This window comes from Macrobrachium nipponense, chromosome 44 (assembly GCF_015104395.2).
Source record: "Macrobrachium nipponense isolate FS-2020 chromosome 44, ASM1510439v2, whole genome shotgun sequence".
Classification (NCBI taxonomy): domain Eukaryota; kingdom Metazoa; phylum Arthropoda; class Malacostraca; order Decapoda; family Palaemonidae; genus Macrobrachium; species Macrobrachium nipponense.
Window position 1 is genome coordinate 16,173,333 of NC_087221.1, and position 17,199 is coordinate 16,190,531.

Consider the following 17,199-nt stretch of genomic DNA (forward strand, 5'->3'; position numbering starts at 1 on the left):
TTCTTTGAAGGCATTGCATCATGTAGTAAGAGTTAACTGCTTGTAGTCTTAATACTTCCATGCCTAACCTGATCCCTGCATCTCTATTAACATGCCAATTATTGCTTAGTTCATTTTCTTTACACTATTGGTGTTATGTAAGAACTTGGTTCTGGATGACAGACTCATTGACAAGTTGGTTTGACTAGTTTATAGAGGCACTCAAATACCTCCTTACTTCTGGGGTTCCTCCATAATTGTTAGATAGGGTATGGAAAACAGAAGTGTCAAAAACTTTATTTAAAGCACAAACAGCCAAAAAGTGTGAAGCTCATGCAGGGCCGTTTCTAGTTCATTAGGTGCCCCAGGCAAGAACTCGTTATGGCGCCCCCCTTCCCTCCAGGCTGGAAATCATAACATAAACAATTTCGAACACAACTAGCATCTCAAGTTCCACAACAAAACAACATACTTTATTAATAAATCATCTTCACTTATATGTATACACAACAAGGAAAAGAAGAGACTCAAAAGTATACAAACTATTTTTGTAAATTTTAATAGAATAACACCATTATACATTTTTATTGCAAATCCTACCTAAGATAAATTGAAAAAGGTAATCTTGCCAATCTAAAACCATAGAACTCAATGCATATATGTTGAGGGCTATGCTAAAACTATTATATACAAGTTTTCTTCACGATTTTTCATATTTAAAACCTGACTCTTCTTGACTTTCTTGCAGCAAAATCATCTATAGTGTCATCATACGAAATCTGTTTGGATATTTCTCTATTAATACTAATTATTGCCAGCCCATTTAGGTGCTCTTGTGACATAGTAGACCTTAAATATGTTTTAATGAGCTTAAGTTTAGAGAAGCTTCTCTCTGCAGATGCCACAGTCACAGGTGTAGTGACAGCAATTCTTAATGCCACCCACATGTTTGGATAGATCTCTTTCAGGCCTTTCTCCTCCAGAAAAACAAGGTCTGATGTTGTCATATTTTGTTTTGGAAATGACTGCATCTCTCAATCAGTTCATCATAATTTAAATCAGAATGATTCCCAGATGTGAGTGTATTACACAAATCTTTTGCCTGCTTTTCTAGCTCACTAGATGTCAGGTCAGAGAAGTTTATGAGAACACTTAATTTCTTTGCAACATCACTCATCATTCCAGTTCTCTCTCTCAGAGATTCAATGTCCATATCCACAACTACATTGAAAAATGAAAACCATTTTTTTCAAGGCATCGGTAATAGGTTCATCAGGGGCCTCATAGGAAAACTGCTTTTAAGTAGTTCTGAGTCTTTTCTGCTTGACAGCTGCGTTGGCAACTTAAGAAGACTTAAAAAAAGAAGTAAAGAGTGGAGTAAACACGATGCTTAGAACTTAACTAAGGTGGCGTCGCGAGCAGGCGGCTGTCTTAGTTTTAAAGCTCCTTGTGTTGCCAACTTTTCCGAAACATTAAACACTGTTGCATCAAGTATTAACACTTCCATTATTCATTTATTTTCGCATTTACACTTATATTTATTTATTTGAATTATTCACGTAAAAATAAAACCTCTCATTTATTTATATATTAATTTTGGATGGCAATTTGGCGCCCCCCAAGCAAATAGCGCCCCAGGCGACTGCCTGTGTCGCCTGTGCCTAGAAACAGCTCTGAGCTCATGTGTGTGATGACAGGTTCTTTTATCTCATTGGCTAACCCTTCAAAGTACAATTAATGTATGATGAAATAAGAGTACATGTTCACCCATATTGTATGCTGACAACTTGTATATGTTTAAAAAATTATTGATTTTACCAACAACAAAGTTGAAAGATTAATAAAACACTAGATAAATATCACAAGGTTTTGATGGAAGATAATACATCCAGTTATCTAAAAGTATCTCAGAACTTGACTAGGAAAACTTATAAACTTTCTTTAGAGTTAAAATTTACCTAAGTATTACTAGTATGTAATAGAAAGAACCAGTAAGAAATTTGACAAGTCAAAAACTTTTCGAACCTTTCAAAAGGACAATAATTATCTAAGTCTTCTCAATTTTATTGACAAATACACAATGTCTCCCCTTGGCCCATATACTCCATTAGGAAACTTTAAATAATTACACTAACTTGACCCTTGGTGGGAAAAATATCATAAAAGGCAGTCCTTAGTTAATGGCAACCCGGTTTTATGGTGATGGCACCATAGTGAGCCAAGTTTCGGTTATCGACGCCATAAGGTGCCGAAATAAGAGTTATGGTGCCATAACTTACCTAACAGAGGCACCATAAGCGCCATAAGTCACAGAGTTTCAGTTAATGCCAGTTCTGCTTATCAGCACCCCAGGGACTTCCTGTAGTCTGGTCTAATTGTTTGATTCTACAGTGTATGGTTTCTAGCAATACACTGTGTAGAGTCATTTTACAAAGTTTCGCGAATCTCTTGTATATTTGGTCTTTGTTGGAATGAATCCCACATTAAACTTTCCGAGTGACAAAAAGCAATGATTTGATGCAAATATCCAAAAATAAATTTGTTGGAATGAATCCCACATTAAACTATCCAACTGACAAAAAGCAATGATTTGATGGAAATATCCAAAAATGAAGGATGAAAATGTTAAAAACATTAGAAATTTGAAATTTCCGTCTATTGTCTGTCTATGTTACTAAAAATATATTCCTTGGTTTATTATAACTGTGTTGTATACTATTATAAAGTAAGTCTTTTAACTGAATATATATATATATATATTTTTTTTTTTTTCAATTTTATGTTACTAAAGTTATCATATAATTTCCAGTTATTGCTGCCAGCTCTGTCGCTAACATTGTCAAGAGCTCTCTAGGACCTGTTGGCCTTGACAAAATGATTGTTGATGATGTTGGAGTAAGTATCTGTTTAAGATTGTAATGATATGTGTTTTGTTAATAATAGTGGAATGTTTTTTAATCGTATTTCAGATCTGCTAAATGTTCACTATAATAGAAAATGTATGGCAGGTATTGTCATAAGCTGAGTACAGAATGATGAATATGTAAACACTATATGATTTGAAAGTAAGAAATTAAATTAAATTTAATGTTTGATACAATAAAGTGTAGCATTGGACTATAGTATACATATACATATATATCCTTACTGCCTCTCATTTTGTAGTGTATATGAAGTAAAACCCCGCTCTCTCTCTCTCTCTCTCTCTCTCTCTCTCTCTCTCTCTCTCTCTCTCTCTCTCTCTCTCTCTCTCTCTTCTCTCTCTCTCTCTGACACAATATCGATTCCTTTGATTATCTTTGTACTCAATATGTGAATAAAATTGATTTTATCATCAACCTTAGCATACTGCAACCAATTTGGTTTGCTCAAAGGGTTCCCGTCTCTCCTCCCTCCATCCCCCAGCCGGCCGGTGCCCTTTTTACCTAACAGTTTCTTAAATCGTTCACAGAAAAAATAAAATTTTAAAAATTTTGCTTCATATAAAATGCTGTTTCATTACTTTACACTTAACTTTTGAACACATTAATAATAGAAAAAGTTTAAAAAGGGGGACTTAGTTTGTTATGATGAGGATTCACATTATCCATATGGGAAAATTGAACTTAAAATCTAGATTTAAGTAATTACTTAAATATAGGTTAATGTAATTTGCTTGATATCTGTTCATATATGTATTATCTTTTATTTTCTGAATCTTTTAATTTTTTTTTTATAGGATGTAACCGTAACAAATGATGGTGCAACCATTTTGAAGCTTCTGGAGGTGGAACATCCAGCAGCACGTGTGCTAGTGGAACTGGCACAGTTACAGGATGAAGAGGTAAATTTTCACTTTTACTTAGTTTTATGTGGGCTTTTAGAATTAAAGGCACTTTCTGATTGACAACGGAAAAAAAAAAAAGAGAAATTGTATTTTGAGCCTCTTTTGTTTGACATATAAAGCTTTCCTTTAGATTTTACCTGGTCATTAGGGTTTTGTTGATTAAACCCATAAAAAGTTTAGTTTTCAAATTTTAGTTGGATATACCTTCCTGACAAGCTTCTTTTTATTCATGTTGCAAGATCAATGATCCAGTTGATAGGAACAGGAGATTTTGGGTAAAAGTGACATTGTAAATGGAACAGGAAAATATATATATAAAAAAAAAAAAAATAGTTGTAAATACAGTTCAGTCTAGGAAAGACTTATGGAGGAAGAAATTATGACAAAGTTTTGTTGTTGTTGTTGTTTTTTTTTTTTTTTTTTTTTTTTTTTTTTTTTTTACTACGTATTTGGTTACTACTACTGTATATATGGTGAAACCTGAGAGACTTAAGTAATTTTGTAGAACAATGAAAGAGATTCATATGCTTATTGAAGGTTTTCAAGTCAGATGCCAAGTGATAAAACTTGCACAGCTCCTAGAGGCACCAAAGCTCTGGTTACATGCTTTGTAGGTGTATTCCACCCCTAACCATCCTCCAAAGCTTTTAAGTTCATGTGCAATTCCCTCCTTGCTCTTACCATAATTCCTCATGTACTAAACCTGTCTTTTGGATGGAGATGTTCTCACCATATATTTATCTGCAGTAATGATCTCCTTTGGAAGCCCAGTATGAAGTTCTAAATGCAAAAAAAGCTTTCGGGAGTAAGTGGCATGCCTTGCCAGATGGCCGTAAAAACAAGAGCTACTATTCTGTTTACCATGAAATTGAGGAAATACAAATACGTTAAGGGGGTTCATTGTTACAAGAGAACTTGACTATGATGTGCTCCATATATGGTTCACAAGGGACTCTATTAATGAGTGGCATGTACTATATATGGTACATTTACTCAAAATTATGTATAGGTACTCCTCATTGAACGACATATTGTTTTATGACAACTCGGAGTTACGACGACATGAAAAAGAGTGAGAAAAAATACATGAAATGAAAAGATAAATATTGCTAATGGTGGCCAAGAGAAAGAGAGAGAGAGAGAATAAACTATAAAATGAAAAGATAAACGTTGCCAATGGTGGCCAAGAGAAAGGCTATTCAGTGCCATTAATCTAGCCTAGCCTAGGTTTTGAAAACCTTGAAATCTATGGCTAAAATAATAAATAAGGCTTTAATGTACTTTGTAAAGAAAAGCTATACAGTTGAAACTCTTAAAGTTGGCATTCTGTGGTCCAGGAACTGTACTGGTTTGGCTTGATTCAGCCACCATTAATTTGTTGCGCGGCTGAACGGGTGGCACCACTTTTGTTTACAACATCAAGATAGCAAAAAGTATGCCATATCGCCTTTGTTTTTGTGAGAATATTTCCTAGTAATGATAAGAGAATGTGTGAATTCTTAGTACAGACAGTCCCCGGGTTACGACGGGGTTTCCGTTCTTGAGACGTGTTGTAAGCCGAAAGTCGTTGTTAGCCGAAACATCGTCAAAAATCCTAAGAAAACCTTACTTTTAATGCTTTGGGTGCATTAAAAACTATGTAAACTGCATTCTTATTGAATTTTTCATAAAAAAAACTTCAAATATTGATTATTTTGCATTTTTGGTGTCATATTTCTTCTGCCAGATCTGAGTTGTAAGCGATGTAACCCTGGAACGTGTCGTAATTCTGGAAATAATTTCTGATAAATATAATTGAAAAGCATTGTAACCTCGGAACATTGTAAGCTAAACCTGTCGTAAGCCAGGGACTGCCTGTAATGAAAAGAAAATGCGTGAAGTCAAATATGTTTTTTATATTAACTTGAAAATAATTATATTTAAGTATTCCACTTCAGAAGTCTCTACCAAGTCAATCCTTTTAATCAAAACAATGAAACATTTGGCATGCACGAATTCCTTACTTTTAGGATGCTTGAAAGACTTCCAGGTGATCAGTTTGATAATTTTTTATACAACTGTGTATTTACATACGTATTCAATACGTTACCCATGAGATAGATGATACCAGAGGTAAGAAGTGCAAGCGTAAATCTTTATCAGTGCTAGAAAATGCTTATCCCATTAGTGAATAGTTTATTGTACACTTTCCTCAATAGATGGCATTGTGCTTTGTTTACATTTTGACAGCAACGTTCAAATGCCCCGTGATTGCCGAAATTCATTCAATATTTTTTTTCATCTCGCTACCCTCTACAATAAAAATAAATGACAAAGAAACTAATAGCCATAATTATGAAATAACAAATTTAGAATATGAAAGTCACTGCTAAATAATGTGCAGATTCTGAGAAAAGTTTAGTACTGTATTGACTTAGTAGGCTAACTCCGGAATGTAGGCTAATGTGTTAAATAAAGTACACTATGTTGAAGAAAATTATACATTATTAAGTTATAAAATGATGAAGTTAAAATATTTGAGTAATAAAATGATAGAAAGCATTGTCAGAACTTTGCCAAGTAGTATTTCTGTGTATATGGCTGGAGATTAATGCTATTAGTTGAAATAAAAAGAATAGCATGTTTAACGACAAATTTGTTTAACGACAAGGTCGCTGGAACAGAACCTTGTCGTTAAACGAGGAGTACCTGTATATATTTTTAAGTACAGGTACACAATCCTTTATCCAAGATTTTAAAAACTGAAAGCATTTTGTTGAATCCTTTATCCAAGATTTTAAAAACTGAAAGCATTTTGTTGAAACTGAAAGCATTTTGTTGAGAGTAGAGCATCAATTCATAAGGTTGGTAGTTTGGCCTCTCTCTCTCTCTCTCTCTCTCTCTCTCTCTCTCTCTCTCTATCTCTCTCTCTCTCTCTCTCTCGTCTCTCTCTCTCTCTCTCTCTCTCTCTCTCTCCTCTCTCCTTTTCTCATTTAAGAAAAAAAAAAAAAACCTTGTCAGACATGTGAGCTTTAAAGGTTCTGACCAGCAGGTAAACAGAAATGGATTAACATTCCTCAGGAGATTAAAGAAATTTGTCTTGAAGGTCTGTCAATGCAACGTTAGTAAATATCTTCCGAAGCACACACAAAAAATGCTTTTGTTGTGGAAGAATCTCTGAAACAACAATTCTGCACTCAAAGTAATGAGAAAGAATTCATTCTATTCTTCAAGTAATCAGTAAAACTACGAAATGTATTCACAAATACGTCGTAATCTACTTCATATGAGCAAAACGTTCTTTCTCAGACAGAATACAGTTGTAATTTGATTGGCTGGCTGGTTGCCATGGAAATCTGTTAACCAATAACTACCCTCTATTCTTTGTCTATTTATAGACATGTCGTGATGGCACTAAATTTGTACGTACTATGATCATGATTGTTTGACTGCTGATGGCACAAATTACTCTATAATTTGGTTTATATAATTATTTATTGTAAAAAAGAATTTAACATAAATTTTAACTTTAATATAGTGGTATGAAAAATCCCACACTGTGTCCTAGTACTAATCAAAAGTATGACTGCAAACTGATGACGACATAGTGGCAATAAAGAACAACCCTCTCCAAGATCGATTAGATGAAATATATTTTATAGTCTTAGTTGTCGTTAAGATTCACAAGTTGGATTGTAATTCAACTTGTAAACTTTAATGTTAAGTAAGACTATAAAAGACATCATCATATCGATCTTGGAGAGGGTTGAAAGACATCATCATATTGATCTTGGAGAGGGTTTTTCTTTATTGCCAATATGTTGTCATCAGTTTGCAGATGTACTTTTGATCCCTATAATACATTGTGTAGGATTTTTCATATCACTGTGTTAAATTTAAAATTATTGTTAAATCTTGTTTTCAAGAAGAAATAATTATATAAAGCAAATTATTGAGAAATTTTTGCCATCACCAGTCAAATAATCTGGTCATGGCAACATCCAAATACGTAGTATGTGTATTTTTGGGCTTTACTGAATATGCTTTTGTTGAAAATATGTGTTAGTGAACATATGGTCTTATTTGTCCCACTGGTTTATTATTAACAATGTTAATTATCTCACATTCATTTAACAGTACTATATTAATATATAAAAAATAAACTATAAAGAAAAAGTAACTATAATGGAAAAACATGAAAAAAGGAGAGAAAAAATGCTTTCGCTGCAATAATGATGTTCATTTGTGTTCCTGACCCCACAGTTCCAAAATCCCAAAAAATTCCAAAACTGAAACACATCTGGCCGCAAGGATTTCAGATAAAGGATTGTGTGCCTCTACCTTATATTTAATTAAAATGACTTTATTTTCATTAAAACTATTATAGTAGTATAGGAAAACAAATTAACCTACAGCATTACTAAATACTACCATATTTATTACTGTAAATAATTCGTACGTATACAATGCAAAAGGGGAACATCTTTTTTTTATTCTTTATTTTCCAGTAACAAAAAATTTTTTTTTTTATTTTATCTACTAATATCAAGAAATTTTTGTTAAAATTTCATGTGAGAACAGGAAAATTTTGTTCATTTTATGTTATACATGTAGCTCACTGAGATAACGGATTACAGTGTCTGAGCCAACCCCGCCATAAAAGAAACTCCAATATATCGTTGTATATCCCTTGAGAGCTTGGCTAATAAAAAGCATATGCAGCACCCTCGGTCAGGGAAAATTTGAGGTCAGCCAATTGAAAAAAAAAAATCAATTGAAAGAGGAAGATATGCAAATGCATAACAAATAAAAATAATTTCTTTCTCTCACACACTCGGGCATGCACACTCACCTATTAATGTATTTTTCATAGAGAAATATCACAAATTTCTGTTTTATAATTTTTGTCCAATTTTTTTTTTTCTTCCTCCCTTGAATGATCAAAGTAGGCATTTCTAAGCCTTTTAGGGGGGTTTTAAGTAATCTTAGGGGCATCCACTGTATATCTACACAGAGATGAAAGTTTTGTTACATTTAGATTTAGATTTGAAGGTATGGAAAACATAGTGATGTGAAGGTGTGGTAAAAACTTAGCTTGAGGGAAAGAATGGATCGCTACCTGTATAGATACTACAGGTATTTCAGTTATAGGATAAAGATGAAATGATATATTGCTATACAGTGGACCCCCTGTATTCGTGTTCTCCGGATTCACAGACTCACATTCACAGATTTCTCTCGGGAACGTTTCCCCGCATTATTCACAGAAAACTTGCATATTCGTGGTATTTTTTATGAGAAATATCCACAAATTCCTGGTCTTTTTTTATATATATTTTATATATATAAATTTCATCATAAAATGCACTTTTTGTTATAAAACTATTTAAAAAAAAACCAAGTATCAAACTTTTTAGTGGGTTTTTCTTGAGTTTTAACTAACAAAATAGGCTGTTTTCAGCATTTTTATTGTGGTTCGAACTATTCGCGGGTTCGAACTATTCATGGGGGGCATCTGGTACACATCCCCCACGAATACAGGGGGACCACTGTATTGTAAAACCTGTTAAGTATGGTGTCTTGGAAGGGAAGATGAGGAGAGAGACAAAGCTCTGTGTGCAGAGTAGCAGAGATTTTTTTTATTTTTATTATCCAGAAGGTACAAGAATGGTTACGAGGTACAGGTTGGAACTTTGTTTTCTACATTAATGTCAGCTCATTTCTGCTTAGACCTCTGTGTGAGTGTATAATGTGGAGGGTTTGCTGAAGATACATGTTTCAAAGTTCACCCTTGGTTTAGTAGTGAGGGAATTATTTTAATGGAAATTGCTCCCTTGAATGGTTCTGAACCCATACTTATTATAAGGAAGGATTCTTTAATGTGGAAGTTATCACAATCTGGTAGACTTATGTTATTTCATCAAAAATGTCTCCCTTATTTCAAATATATTTTATTTTTGGCACTATTTACAGGTTGGTGATGGAACAACAAGTGTTGTCATTATTGCCGCTGAACTTCTGAAGTCTGCAGATGATTTAGTAAAACAAAAAATTCATCCTACATCCATCATTGCCGGGTATAAACTGGCTTGCAAGTAAGTGACCGAGGGTTTATATTAGTTGAGTATATACAGGCAATCTCAAAGTTATAATGGAGATCCATTCCTACCGGTTGTTATAAGTGGAAATTTTATGATAGTTGGAACTAGAATACAGTAATCAGAAAAATATTTCAGCTCATGGTTGTATACTAAGTAGAGACAATATTATACAGCAGTCCTTGGTTATCGGCGTGGTGCTAATAAGCAAAAACTGCCATTAACCGAAACTCGGCAATTTATGAGCTTGATGCCCAGTTAAAGGTGCCTCTGTTAGGTATGTTTTGGCGGCCATAACTGTTATTGGCCCCCTTGTGGGGCCATTAACCGAGTCTGCCGATAACCGCGGACTGCCTGTACACACAATCTAGATACAGGAGATAAACTCATGAAAATTATAATTGGCAATAAATACAGTAATTAACATTAAATAAATGATAAAATAAAAAAATGGAGAATTCGTTACCTTAACTTAGAGAGAGAGAAAGAGAACATGAATAAAACTCTTACACTAGTGACAATACTTACACAAAACATCTGAGAGAACTAAATTATGTCCACATCAGTTAATTGCAGTTACAAATGTCAAGTGTTGTTTATATAATATTTATATATATAATATATATATATATATATATATATCTATATATATATATATATGTGTGTGTGTGTGTGTGTTATATATAATATATATATATATATATATATATATATATATATATATATATATATATATATATATATATATATATACTATATATATATATATATATATATATATTGTTACGTATATAGGGCCTTGAGAGAAGCTAGATACGTAAACGGAAATAATTGAGGGATTTCAAGAGGGAATTGCTTGAACTTACCGTAAACTGATTATTATTGATATTTCTTTCTTTAGAGGGAAGGTCGCCAGAAAACTCAGCTCGTTACTTTAAAACTATTTATTTACAAAAAGGCCCGTGCTGGCCTGGAGAAAAGTTAAATGATATTGGCCCCCACGTTGGGGCTTATAGTCTCATTCAATTCAAGCTGATTTTCATTCACTTGGGTTAATGCACACTTGCGGCAGAGAGACGGCACGTGACTCATGGAATCTGGAAAAGAATCCCAGATTAAACGAGATAAAAGGAAAAATGACTTCTTGCTTTGATTAATTAATTCTCTAATACTGGGGAGAAGGAACTTTTAAGGTTTCACTGAAGTATGCAATGACTCCATTGGTTGGGACGATCACACAAGGGGAAGCATGCGGCCATGAGGCAGTGAGAGGGAACAAAGGGATGAATTCCTTTTGTTGCTGGAAATTGAATTGGGAGAATGAGGATCACAATGATAATAGGTTGGGAGAGACTGGCAATATGCTGTTCCACAAGACGTACCTGGATGTCGTGTTCAGTGTGGACCTTTGAAGAAAATGTGGCTCTTTGTAGGAAAGTATGGGGGCCCCTTTGTCTGAGGCCTGGGTCATCGGCGCGCCACTCACTCCCTGGGTAGGCCTAAAGGAAGGCAGGTAATTTGACCTCTGTCCGAGATCACGTCTCGCAGCCGACTGAGACAGAATTCAGTTGGGTTGCTTGGGGGTTGGAGGTCAGCTTAACCCCCCACGATCAAGGCAAATCCTGGAAAACAAGCATACAGCCAGCAGAGGGGTCACAGGAAAGAGAGCTTAAGGTATAGGTCTAAGAAGTACCAATCTGCCTACACCCTTCCCTTTTGAGATACGTCCCTACAGCTGATAAAAGAATCTTTTCCCCCAACTGGGGAACTTCCTATCTCTAGCTGGCGGGTTTTGGGTTTCCCGCGGTTACTAAAAATCAGCTGTACTTCTTTAAAGAAATGGCTGCCGTTTTCCAAATCAATTATTTAGTTAATTGCGGGGTAGACGAACGATCTATAAACGTCACAGCTCCCCCTGTTAAGAAGGCATTCACTCCCTTTGGGAGGGTTTTGTGAAGGTCTTGGCTTAAATAAATTGATCGTCTCGACTACCCCGTTCTCCTATTCCAATTTGAAGTTTTTTTTTTTGAGCAGGGATACAGCTAACTACAGTGGCCTACCTAACTTATAGGCAAAGATGCTAAGTGTACTAACTTAATATAGTGATGTAGTCTAGCCTAATAAATAACTACAGGTTGTCTTGTGACGACAGTCTACTCTACCCCTAGATAAGGTTACTTGAAAATTCTACTTGCTACTAACCTAATGCCCTGGTACTAAATCATTAGCCTAACCTACTCAATACAGTTAAATGAAGACGCAATCATTCCAGAGTGTGGTACGCACAGCAGTAGTTCAGCGACGGAACTGTTAAAATACATAATGAGAGGTAATGATGCGTGGGGATGATGAGTGGTTAATTGACCAGGAGGGAAATGCAATGAGGTAATTATATTTAAATGAGGGCTAGTATTACAATGGCTAGGGGTTAGAGGGTTAGTGCTACTGGCAGGGATCGGGCTGGCTACCTTCTCTGGGTAGGTGCCAGGATCACTCTGCAAACGAATGCGACACTGTACCTCGGGCACAGGTGTCAAGGAGAGCATGTGGCTCTTTTGTGTTAGTTTGTTAATGATTGGTTACGTCCCTTCTTCTTCTTCTTCTTCTTATTCCTCCAGGACCTGGCTATACTAGTCCTAGGAGTAGACGGAGGCACAGACTCTGGGGAAAGGCCAGAAACGCCTGCAGGAGCAGAGGCAGTGGTAGCCTGAAGGATTTCAGGAGAACACCCTACTTCGGTCTCTGTAGCAACCGTCGTAGAGGTGGAACCTACTGCAGGGGAGGCCCTCACTCCGGCTGCGGCGACAACCGTCGTGAGGGGAAAACTCCAGGCTGACTCCTGGTCGGGCAGTTCCTGGTTTTCCAGAGGAGGTACAAAGGTAAGGTCTGCCGGAGGTTCATCCTCGGGCGACAGAGGTGAGGGTGAAGAAGACTCATGGACTTTGGGTTGGCCATGGGCTGCGGTAAGCTCCATGCCTGTTGGAGGGTCTCCTGTAGGAGGATCCTTGGTTAGGTTAGGCGCCGGCGCTAGCTCAGGGCCAGGCGCAGAGGTCAAGTTCGGTGGTGGCTCTACGTCCAGGCTGGACGGAGCTTGGCACTGCCCAGTGCTGCCAAGTGGCACTGGCAGAGAGTTGAGGTCGACTGGACCTGTGGCGGGTACTGGAGGTGCAATACCTCTCAGCGTGCCCTTGGAAATGGGAGACAGAGGTCTCCTGTCTCTTGTTGAAGGCTAGGCCTTGTGGAAAATGGACAGTGTCCGCTGCTGGTAGTTTGCTAGGGCACCTAGGCCAATTAGTAGAGTGCCCTATTACGTTACAGGTTTTGCAACGGAACTGCGAATGGTCAATCTCCCTCCTTGGTAACGGGGGAGACTGTTGGTGGACATACTTCCTAGAGGAAGTAGAATTTCGATGACTCCTTGCTTTGGAGTGATTTGTTGTGGGGTTAGGACCCCTAGGCTTTTTGGAATGCGAGGGAGACTTCATGTCTTGCCCTAGGAGGAGGTCGTAACCTCCTGGAATGTAGCTTGCAACTGCAAGGGTACAAACTCTGGAGAAGTGAGGTCTGGTGACCCTCAATTGGACGGTCGGAAGGATCAGCTTAATATGGTTGATACCTTCAATGGTTATTAAATGACGTCTATCGACGTTAGCCCCTCGGGGGATTCGATCTTCCCGTATTAGGGAGATTTGAGCGCCAGAGTCGTCGTAGGCTCTGACGTGGCTTGGCGGATAATGGCTTTGGAGGGGTGCGACTGTTATAGGGCCCTTAGCTGGGGGTCCTAGTGAAGAAGGATTGGTGACGGCCATTGCGATGGCTGGAATATTGTGGTTCGCGCACCCTCCGTAGTTTGCAGACATGTGACCCTTGCGGCCACAGTCTCGGCAGAACGTGTTCCAGAACCTCTTCCATGGCACTGGATGATAAGACCGAGATGCCCCCACAGGTTGCGAATCTGCGGAGTCACCAAGGCTGGCAGTGTGCTCTGGCACAGGTGAAGAGTCCTCTCTGGCAGTGATGTGACGTGGGGAGGTTAAGGGAACCTCCGTTGAATCACCCTCGGAAGCAATTTCGGGGTTAACTGGTGGGCTTACCTCTTCCAAAAGGGAGGAGGTAGGCGGTAAAGTGGTAAGAGGCTGAGATGGTGCGGAAGAAACTTCGGGCTCTGACACTGGGTCAGGGCCAGGTTCGCAAATAGACAGGATGTCGGGGACATCGGAGGCACTAGCCTCTGAACCTAAAATTGAGGTGTGGTTATCTGGCATGCTGCAGGTGCCCGGTGCATCTGGTAGTGGGAGCTGCGTCCAGGGGAGATACGGCTTTAGTAGATCTCGGCCCAATATCACCTGATAAACATCATGAAATTGGTCAACTACGCCCAGGCGGCACAATGTGGTTTCCCTGGTCTCCTGGTCCAGAAAGGGCATTTCCACATTCAGAAGGACCGAAGGAACAGAATAGAGGTTACCGTCAATCCATTCAAACTGAATTTCTTCGTTCGTCTGGATTTTGGCACCCCTAGGCAATGCCTTTCTGGAAATAAGGGAGACCTGGGCTTCGGTGTCGGCCATGACTTGTACCCACTGATAGGCCGTAGGAGACTGTTCATCAGGCAGGGCTACATGGTAGCCTTGGAGAAGTTCACCCTGGAAGCTCTCCTCCCAAGGGGGTAGAGACCGACGTGGCACTGGTCGGAATCCACAGCATGGCCCACGCACACAACAAGTGGTGCAGAACCTCCGCAAACCACCTCTTACCGGGAGTCCAGCTCATGGTCTGGGGCTTGGAAACTAGCAGAGAGATTGCGTCATCTAGGAGGGCTAGCTCATGCTTTCTCTCTTCTTCTCTTTCCTTTCTTTCTGCTTCTCTGGCTATCCTCTCTGCTTCTCTTTCTTTTCTCTCTGCTTCTCTTTCTTTTCTCTCTGCTTCTGCGGCTTTCCTCTCTGCTTCGCTTTCTTCCTTTCCCTGCTGGCGCGCAGCAGCCTGCTGCGTCTTTATCCACTGGTCAAGTGCTGGTCCAGTGTAACCAGCCTCCCTGCCCAGAGTTATGAGGGCTCCGAGCTTCTCTAGCTCTCTGGCAAAGAAGTCACGGGAAGCAGGGGAAGACATTTCCCTTAGGCTACAGTAGAGGCTCGGAAGAAAATGAAAATAATGGCCAGGAAAGGGTACTGAATGGAATAGGAGTGCCTACTGTGGAAAGTGGCACTCACTTGGAAATGGGTTCTGCAAGGTGGTAATGAAAAGTGAAAAGACTGGGTGCTCGGTGGCACTTTGTGAATGGCACCTTCTGCTGAGGTGAAAAAATCGAATGAAGTGTGCTGTGTACGTCACACTTACGGGCGTTCCTAAGTTGGGAGACGCTGGAATGGGCTACCTGTAGGTCCAATACAGGTGCACGGCACTTATGAGGAGGCGTTCCTTGGTTCAGTGATCCAAAATGGTGGATACTCTATAATGAATTGGGCGTTCCGTAGGACGGACACGCAGGTATAGGGCTACCTGTACGTCTGTACAGGTGCGCGGCACTTATGAGGAGGCGTTCCTTGGGCAGCACTAGTAGTGCTGGTATTGCGGCACTCCTGGGAGGCGTTCCCTTGTTGAGTGTTCCGAAGGATCACTGACCCTTGTACACGGACACACTAATTACTTGGGCGTTCCGTAAGGATGGACACGCAGGTTTGTCAGCACTTAGGGCTGGTATTGCGGCACTTCTGGGAGGCGTTCCCTTGTTGAGTGTTCCGAAGGATCACTGACCCTTGTACACGGACACACTAATTATTTGGGCGTTCCGTAAGGACGGACACGCAGGTTTAATGGCTACCTGTACGGCCTGTACAGGTGCAATGGCATTTATGGAGGCGTTCCTTGGAGCACTGGTATCGTGCTGGTGTGTCCCGGACACTACACGCAGTTTACTCAAGTATACCGAAGTGAAATGGCACTCTGTTCGGGGCAGAGTGTAATAGTGGAGGAGAGAAAGTAAAAGGTGGGAGTACTTCAGCAGCCAGTCGATGGACAGTGTCAAGAATTAGTGGCACTGTGAAATGGTAAGACCTGACGTGCACTGGTGGTGGCCAGTCCTAAACTGGTAACGACTTCCCTGTCTGGAAGTAATGAATTTGCGTGGCACGCTGTGCGAATTGTGCTTGCGGTATACGCAAGTCTTTTGTGATAAAAGAAAATGAAAAGACCACTCGGGCAACGACAGGTAATGGAAATTTTAGAAATGCTCAGTCACTCGCTGAAGTACTCGATAAATGAAACAAATAAATGTTTGCAAACTGCACTGGACACATGCGCGTACGTATCACGCTGTGTAAATGAAAGACACAAGAGACTAAAATAAGGTTAATTCGGCATGCTATAATTAATGGTAAGATGTAGTACTCTTGGCTTCGTGAATACTGGGTTCTGGTTCTCTCTCTCTCTCTCTCTCGAGAGGGTGAAAAATGATATGTGAATGAACTCCCTTATATTGAATTGAACTACTAACGTTAGTTTAATATGACACAACTTGCGTTAAATGATTTACTTACGTTAACGTGAAATGAAAGAATTGCTTTGGATAACGTTTTATGAAAAATGATAACGCGCTCGTGGTGAACGATTTTACGTTAACTATTAGCGGCTCGCGCTTATGAAATGATTTGCGTTTCAATATGAATTTTACAAAGACGCGTTTTACGTTAACAATCTTGCAAGTGACTCTACTTTTAAGATTTACGTAACTTTACGTAAGGACAAGTGAAAAATTACGGTAAGGATTTGAAAACGATGTTAGCAAACAATTGTAAATGAGGTTACGTTTAAGTGTGAAATGAAAATTTCTTGTAGCTCAGCGCAGCGAGTGAGCGATGCTGAGGTGGAACACGTGAGGCGAGAAGAGCGGGTTAGCACCACGGTGTGCTAGCATTGATGGCGAATCAGCTGATTCTCTGTAAATGCGAGGCGATTTACAACACGAACGTTTAGTTTCTTATTCAAGGCGAATTACGTTAATTTCTCTGGCAGGACGATAGATACTAGTACCGAGATCGATATTATTTACGTTAAAACTTCGAGACTTACGTTACTTTGCTTAAATTGTTTAGATAATGTTGAAAGAGGAAACAAACATGGCTGCCGCTGTGAATGAGACGAAGGTTGGTTGAGACTGCGCAGGCGCGAGAGAGCTCTAAGCTGAATTCAAGCTGAGAGGTAGCGGTTACCAACACTTGGAATGAAACTAAGTTAAAAATGAATACCCTAACATATCACAGACAAAAGAATTGTACACTTCTTTTGCCGTAACTATTAGTAAAACACTCCTAACTAGCT

At 38.9% G+C, this 17,199-nt stretch overlaps 1 protein-coding gene across 1 annotated transcript in view; it reads left to right on the forward strand.

Annotated features, from left to right (window-relative positions):
- LOC135204047 (T-complex protein 1 subunit alpha-like) overlaps nt 1-17,199 on the forward strand; it is a 107,458-nt gene that overhangs the window by 11,368 nt on the left and 78,891 nt on the right. The window contains exons 2-4 of the mRNA XM_064234009.1: nt 2,789-2,874; nt 3,698-3,802; nt 9,758-9,879. Of these exons, the coding sequence (XP_064090079.1) occupies nt 2,789-2,874; nt 3,698-3,802; nt 9,758-9,879 (313 nt within the window). The remainder of the gene's footprint in view (nt 1-2,788; nt 2,875-3,697; nt 3,803-9,757; nt 9,880-17,199) is intronic.